Genomic DNA, 8,129 nt, shown 5'->3' with positions numbered 1-8,129 from the left:
TTTGCTCTCTTGGGGCCTGCAGGACAAGATTGGTATTATGCAAATCCAAAAGGAAACAGGAAACAAGAATATCTCTAGGTTTCTCTTTCCTTTCTAGGAAAAGAGAAACTCTCTAAGGCAGGAATTTGTAAAGCCTTCCTAAGCACAATATAGAGGGCACATTCAGAACACATGGACCACGGGCTGGGCATATTCTTCTAGATGGCCTATATCCACCAACAGGATAGATTGACTCTTCTCTGTGGCCACACTTTGCAGAGGAAGCTTTTTCGCAGCAATCAAGGATTTGATCCTCTGCATGTTCACACAGAAAAAAAGCCCTACAACTTCCAGCAGTTCTGAGGACTTATTTTGGTCTAAACACACAGAGTACTGCACACTTAGCTCTGCTTAAGGAAACATGCACAACATTTTAGACATGCTTATGGAGGAAACTCTAAGAAATTTCCTAGAATTCCTTTGAACTCCTTTTGAAAAGCACCATTGCAGAACAGAAGTGGGTACTTTGCCACATGAACCTTCCCCTAATGCTGAGCATTTTGAGATATAATTTAAGAAGGCAGTAACCTTTGCCGTGCATCAAAAGCAGTATTTCATTCAGGAAACAGACAGTGCATGCCCATCGTGGCAGATATTATTGGAGTGGTCAAATAGATTGTAATGCTCCACTGTTACTGCTACTGAAGTGAGCAGTAGGGAAGCACTGGCACCTGAGCCCACGGCTGCTCATCTCTATCCATGTAAATAGGATTTCTACATTCAGTGAATGTAGACACAGTTCTCCAAAGAATTAACTAGACACAGTTCTCCAAAGTTTCAGACAAGAGACTTCACTAGCCCTACCAAGATAAGTTAGGGATTAACCTGGAACCTTTGGCATATGAAGGACATGTGCTGTAGGGAAGAGATGAAAGATACTAACAATATACCTTTAAATTGTTTATTGAAAAGTAGTTTCTCTCAGCCTATAGTTTTGCAAATCTAATGAAATCAACAGTCTGATTTTAAGAATGTTGACTCACAAGTAGTTTGCTGAGTACATTGGTAGTTTCTTTTCCTAGTCAATGGCTGGGTTCACACAATGCAACAACCCATGCTGACCCCATACTCAAGGCTGTGTGTGGGCTGGTGCTGAACAATGGGTTTTTGTGCTGTGGGAGCTGAGCCATGCTAGCAAAGCATCCACAAAGAGGGACTATGGTTTGTTGCTGGATGATGAACTGTGGAATAATGGTTAATAAATCATGGACACTGCTGGGTTCACATAACATAGCAACCTACAATTCAGTGACAACCCACTTTTCAACAACCCATGGTTCCATGAGTAAGGACTGAGTGTGAGGTGTCATGAATCTGTTACTCAGATTAGTGGGCCAGTTTGCATTACTGGAGAAGGAAAATAAACTCCTGATGCATATTTTCTCAATGCTCTCCCTGTCAGCCATGCACCAGATTAAGAAATCACACCACAAACCTAGAAAGACCCACATGTTACAGGGTAGTTTGTAAGCCCAGCCACCTCCACTCCGTCCAAATTTCAACAACAAGGGAAACTGCACTGGACAAGCACCTGGTAAACAGCACCTGGCACCTGATAACTTGCCCGAATGTAACAGGGTGGGATAATAAGTTTGGTCACTTATTCCCAAATGTGCAAACTCAGTTAATGTGTCTAGGATTGGCAACTTCAGTGAACCAGCAGGCTATAAAGACCCTGTCAAAGTTCAGCAAAAGAAGAAAAGAGATTTAGATGGGGGTAAGAAAGAAGGGTTCTCTGTGGGCTAACATCTAAAGCCAGTCTTAGACGTTCTCAAGCTTAAATTGCAAATCAACCATGTATTTCAGGATCATCTGTTATGATTCTGTTCTCCTTTATTTCTCATAATAACCATAGTAATGTTATCTGCACAGGCCAGTCAACTTTTTCTTTTCCTGTGCAGTAGAGAGTTTTATGTATTTCTGATGCATAAAACAGACACAGGCCAAAAATTTGTTTGGAACTTTAGTCACGATGCTGAATCAGCAACCTGGTTGCATGTCAACAGCCCATACTTTACAAATCACGGGTTGTTGAAAACGTAGCAGAAGTGAGCCAATTTGCTGATTCTAAGCCACTTGTTCATGCAGTCCCACTGCCATGTCCAAACCCAGAACTCAATCCAGAGTTTGAACTCATGGTTAAACCATGAATGTATTAAACCAAAGTGTGAATCAAGTCAGACAGTTGAAGGTTGCCATTGGTAGACTATGCCCTTAAAGAACAATGGTGAAACACACAGATAAATAGGAGTATATCTTTAATTCTCTTGTAAATTTGCATTTTAATTCAGTACAAATACAGGGGGCAGTTCCATCAGTCATAGGGTAACTAATATCATTTCTTTTTAAGACTGTTAGTTAGGTAGCTGCATATGCATAAAAATATAACCCCATTCTATTATCTCAACACAACCATATTCAACAGATGTGACTCCATTTCTATTGTTTGGGGATGCAAGGTCCCATTTTCTGTTTGCACCATGATACTACCCTGGAGTAAAGATTGGCACCATAAAAGATTTCCATTGTGGTAAAGGGTTGTGCTCTCTTCATAGCCCAGTAAAAAATAAACTCTGTAATAAATAAATATTTAAAATAAATATATGCACTCTGAAAGTATATAAATTAGGTCCACCCAGAAGGGAAAGCACAAATCCAGATTTCACTTCCAAGTTAGCAGTCACCATAACTTCATGGTCACAATCCAAATGGATGTCATTGCCATTTTTCCACTGGTTGGCCATTAATTCTCTTTTTTTCACCATTCATCTAGCTTTCTACAGTCCATCTCCACACACTTTTAGGTAGTTATGAATGCTCTAAGTAAAAGGAGGAAGCAATCCAGAAGAGTCTGCTTTAGGTCCAGTGTTAAATTCTCCTTATCTACTTGCACAAGGGTGACCAAACCTAAAAAAGAGATTGGCTCTCTTGTCTTTAAGGCTCATTCTCCTAAACTTCACACAGCAGGTAATGAAGGCTTGTCTATCACTGAACAGCTTTAGTGAGCCTCAGCTTGCTAGATCTCAGTCATTCCTCTGCATTCAGGAGTTCCTTATGCTTTGGGTACCGCTGAGGCTAAGATGCCATTTCTCTCCTGTATCTGACTTCAGCTGAATACTAACACATCCTTGTAGAGTTCTGGCACCCTCTCGGGGTCCACTGGTCTGGGCAAGAAATGGGTAAATTTCTGGTGTCTTTTCGACCTTGCCCCATCCCTGGGACTGCCATCTTTGTTAAGTGCCACAAAGTACCGTCGGCCTGAGTCCACATGCTTGTATACATTAGAGGAGTAAGTGTTATACCAGTTCTCTTCAAACTGTTCTCTGAAGACACATTCAGGAGTGAGCTTTTCCTGTGAAAAATAAAAAGGTGAGATGTCTGAATAAAGAGCATGACTTCTAGGTGGCATTTCCCAGCAAACTTCCCTGCCTCAATGCCCCCACCCCGCACCCCAGTGATGAGTTTTCCTGGATACGAATGGATTCTCTCAGGTTTATATCAACTTAAATGTCGTGGTGTCTAAGTAAAGTGATTATTTTAATCATTGATTCCATCTTGCACAAGATAATGCTAGCATTAGAGGAAGAAAGGAGATACTGTACAATTCCACTTGGTTAATCACAGTGGAGCAACAATGACATCTGAAGAGAAAGAGTTCCTATTAAAGTTCTGCAAACTTTTTCAGGACTAGTAGGCTATAAGAATTTGTGTATTTGTATATGATTTACTGTATCCAAGATTTGCCTGGCAGATGACTAAAAAAGTCGTGGCTTGCTGTTGTCTTGGTGTGTGGGTTCTTTGTTTTTGTCTTCTTTCACTTGTTTCCTCTTTCTACTCCAAATGTCTTTGAAGCACTATAGTACTGGAATGCAGAGTGGCTAGAAGGGTTTACCACTCTTGCCCTTCAGTAGCCTGGTAAAAGAATTCATGAGCAACCTAAAGTTCTGAGTTTGCACATAACTACAACCCATATTTTAAGCAGCCCAGAGTTTACAAAGGAACAATGAACATCATTGCTCTGTTGTTGTTTAAAAGCAGATTTGTCTTCTTCCACTGAAATAACTGGACGTCATTTCTATTTTAGATGGGAGAATGGTGTTACTTTTTTTATTTGGCTTACTAGTTCACTCTCAAGTTTGTTTAAAAGTGATATATGATGTTATAAACTTGTTGTAATGAAGTGTATGCTTGCTGTTGGAAACTGCCTTGGGAAGACTATAGTCTTGAAAGGAGACTAAGAAATGCAATCAATCAATCAATCAGTGAGTAGCTCACTTCCTTTGCAACCAGAAAGTGTGAAGTTCAGTCCCTGACAGCTCCAGTTCAGTGTTCAGGTAGCAGGTCTGGGAAATAGAATCTCTCTGCTACAGACCTTGAAGAGCTGCAGTCAGTCAGACTAGCCACTAGACTGGGGATACATTAACTTCTTCAGTTTGGGTGCTGTATCAGATTCCCTGATGAGAAGAGCATACCCAAAATGGTCATGACTTGAACAATAGGTGGGTGCCCAGAATGAAAAGAGGATTGCCCAAAGCCAAAAGTTCTTAATTATTAGATAATAGTGAATTACATGGCCAATGATCTGGATCAGTCCAAAGCAGATCTATGAATAAGTGTGAGGATATATTTATTTGATGGTTGGTTATCACACTATAGCCACATGGCTTCAGTGGCATCCATTGTCTCAGAGATCTTTCAATATGTGTTACTTCAGGATTTGATTAGTTCCTTTCCCACAGCATGTTAATAATAAAGGGATGTGATCCACTTTTCACTGCTACCAATGACCAAATTGCCAGGGAGAATAAAAGATGAGGAACACAACCAATGTGAGCCTCTACTGCAAGTTGAGTGATATGATGGTGATACTTACAGAGCCATAAAGTTCTCCTTTCTCATTCATTCCAAGGTAAAGTCCACTGTCCACCCCTCGAATACTGACTAATCCCACTGCCACACTGATGAATTCAAGGATACCTGCATTGAAACAAAAAGAACAGATTTTGTTTTTACTTTCAGTTATATGTGTTGCATTCAAGACTTGTGTGCAACATATAACTAAACAAATGAAACCTTCGCTACATAAAATATAACATGACATGTATGCAGCCCTCAGAAAGCATGGTCCATACATGGGGTGTGAAACAACCAAATTTAAGCCCTTTGACATCCCATGGATTTCAGTAAGAGAGTTAAGCATGCTGAAATCATTACGGCTTACAAGTGCAACATTGGCCGGGTCATGCCATGCTCTGTTAAATAATAACAGTGATCAAACAATGATTGTTTAAAAGAAAGCTTTTGATAATTGCTTTAAAAGAATGCATGCGCCTGTGTTTTTCTTTGAATTAGTGCCATCAGATTTTAACCATTGCTTTGAATATCTCTTATATATTCATCAATATTGTTTTATTTTCTGAACGAGTTTAACTCCAAAGAAAGATAATGACTGTTGTATCATTTGCAGCCTTTGGAGTTTTAAATGAAAATCGTTGGTGTGTAATGTTAAGTGGCAGCCCAGCCAAATCTTTTACAAAGATCAGATATTCAATCTTTCTCCTGCAAATAAATCATCAGAGATTTTAGAGCTCCCAATATTCCAAGTTCCACTGAAAGACATGGGAGGTATTTTGTCTTCCTAATATCATTTTCAAAGACAAGATGTGCTTTAAAAAAAAATCCAAATCACTAATAAGCAGGTGCTTCAATCAACAAAGAGACCACATCAGACAACCCTATTGGAAATGGCGATAGAATAAAGAAGCACCAAGAATGTTTGATCTCAATCATGAACTTTTTTCTTCCTTTTTCTGGTAATTATTCAATGTTTACATGCTGTAAGGAGCTTCCCTTCTGTGCAGAACTTTCTGTTGAACTAAAGTTCTTCCCGTGCCAAAAACATTGGCATCTCTAGCATGTTGTAAGTCAGTTAAGAGTCTTTTGCACCAGATTATTTTGACTGTGGGATACTTGTTAGAAAACCTCTTTAATCACCTTTTGTGACTCTTTGTCAACAATAGCAGGTTTCTTCAGATAAGGCCATGCTTACTTTTTATTTGCCTTCCCTTAGAAATCAAGTAATATTTTCCATCCCGCAGTTAAGTCCCCTCTCTTATTAGTGCACAACTGTAGGTCTAAAAAGAGTAATCGTATGCATGGCAGAGACCTAGGATACCTATGATATAAAACCTATTCTCACTGGTCGGCCTTGGTCAAGTCTCTCTCTCTTTCTCTCTCTGCTTCATTTTCCATTCTGTGAAATGGGCATAGTTAAAGCCTAGTAAGCTGTGGCAAGGATGACTGAACTATTTCAGATGTAATCCGCTTCTTGCACACTGACAAAAATAAGTGGCAGGTATAGAACATTATAGTTCACAAGCTCTCAACATTGCTGTTCTCTCTACACCAAGACCACTTGGCACACTGGGGCCGGAGAGATATTAAACAACAGCTGCTACTGCTGTTTATGCATGCTTAGGTCAGGCCACTTGCACTAAGAGGTTTTGTTGAAGTGCAATCCTGCACACATTTACTTGTGCATAATTCCCACTGGAGTACATAGGGGCTTTTGCAAAGGAAGGCAGGACTCTGTTGCAAACAGCAGGGGATGGCAAAACTTACATTTTTAAAAGAAAAAGAAGAGTATATGGGAGATTCCTCTGTAATATATATATATTTATGCATGCACATTCCACATTTGCCTATATACAAACATGCTTAGCACCGCAATGGACTTATCAAATATGCAGTGCCTGGTTTCTAAAATGAGAGGCAATACAGTCACTCTGCTCAGTACCACCTGACCTAGAAGATTTCATCGGTGTTTAATAATTACGTACTTCCATCACAGAAATCACCTCCACAACAGAAAGAACATGCAATCTCCACAGAGTCATCCCCTACAATGATGGCTGCAGAGGTGTAGTTAGCCATATGAAATCTATGTCCGTTTACAGTCTCCAAGCATCCACAGAAGCCCATGCCATTGTCGCATGAGACAATCCTTATGTGCCCTGGCTATGTCGTTCTCATATTCCTGTGAAACAGCAAACGTGAAGTGGCCCTCAGCCGTGCAGGAAAGGCACTCTGCACATGCTCAGGGGTACATGCTCTCCTTACTTCACATACACCAGGCTCTTATTCAGCAGCAGTACATCCTGCTTCCAGGTAAGCCAGGTGTGTGTTTCCTATTCCCTCAAGCTCCTGCCTCCACCTGCAGCCCGCTTGCACACGGTGGAGGCTGATGTTACCCACACACCTTTTTCCACACCAGTCCTGCCTTTTGTAGCCAAGTTTCGCCTGGAACAACTTGTGTCTGGAGGGGTGGTGACAGTTGTTTTTGCTTTTGCTTTTTCTTCAGAAGGACAAATACTAATGATCGTGACGAAGATTCCCAATCGGAGATCCGTTGCTATATCATCTGTTGCTATAGGATGCTTCCGTCGCAAGGCGAGGAAGGTGGGAAAGAAGCTGCAGGCGAGGACACGCCTGGGGGAGAAGACAGGAAGGAAGAGAGACGGAGGGAAGGAGGGAGGGAGCTTACCGAACAGGCTGTGGTCTTGCCTAGTGCCTTGAACGCTGCCGTCGGGCAGGATCTGCAGGTGGAAGCCGGTCCTGCAGTAGAGCTGCCTCCGGCGCAGGATGCCCTGCAAGTGGGCTAAATCCGTGGCCCCCGCCGCGACGCCGCCTCGAGGGCCCCTCTCCGCGTGAACCAGGCGGTCGCCCAGCAGGGGCGGTCTCTCGCCGGCCGGGGGCAAGAGGAAGTGGGAGCCCACCTGCTGGCCCAGCCCCTCCAGGCCGCCTAGGAAGGCTCCCACTTCGGGCACGGGAGCCATCAAGCGGCCGGGCGGCAGGGCAGAGAGAACTGGGGCCGGGCAGGCCGGGCCGCCGGCTGCGAACTCGGCTGGGGCGCCGCTCCGCTCTAGCGCCCCGAGCTGGCGCCGCCGCTCCTCCCGCAGTCCGGGCTGGGCGTCAAGATAGCAGCTGCCTGCCTTGGGAGTCTCGTCTCTCCCCGGGCATGGGGGTGGCGGGGCCGGGCCGCGCTTGGCATAAACATCGACAGCCGCCGCCGCCGCCGCAGGTGGCCGTGC

At 43.0% G+C, this 8,129-nt stretch overlaps 1 protein-coding gene across 1 annotated transcript; it reads right to left on the bottom strand.

The window, feature by feature from the left end:
* Window positions 1-3,035: 3,035 nt before the first annotated feature.
* Window positions 3,036-7,874, bottom strand: FGF20 (fibroblast growth factor 20). Its single transcript, XM_044455219.1, has 3 exons — window positions 7,583-7,874; window positions 4,913-5,016; window positions 3,036-3,391 (listed from the first exon to the last, which is right to left on the bottom strand). The coding sequence occupies exons 1-3, from the start codon at window positions 7,872-7,874 to the stop codon at window positions 3,146-3,148; spliced, it is 642 nt and encodes a 213-aa protein (XP_044311154.1). The 3' UTR covers window positions 3,036-3,145.
* Between the last annotated feature and the right edge of the window lie 255 nt (window positions 7,875-8,129).

The sequence above is a fragment of the Varanus komodoensis genome, unplaced genomic scaffold (genome assembly GCF_004798865.1).
Source record: "Varanus komodoensis strain SLA01 unplaced genomic scaffold, ASM479886v1 scaffold8, whole genome shotgun sequence".
NCBI lineage: Eukaryota > Metazoa > Chordata > Lepidosauria > Squamata > Varanidae > Varanus > Varanus komodoensis.
Note: the sequence above shows the minus strand (reverse complement) of the source record. Positions and strands in the feature narration are given on the sequence as shown.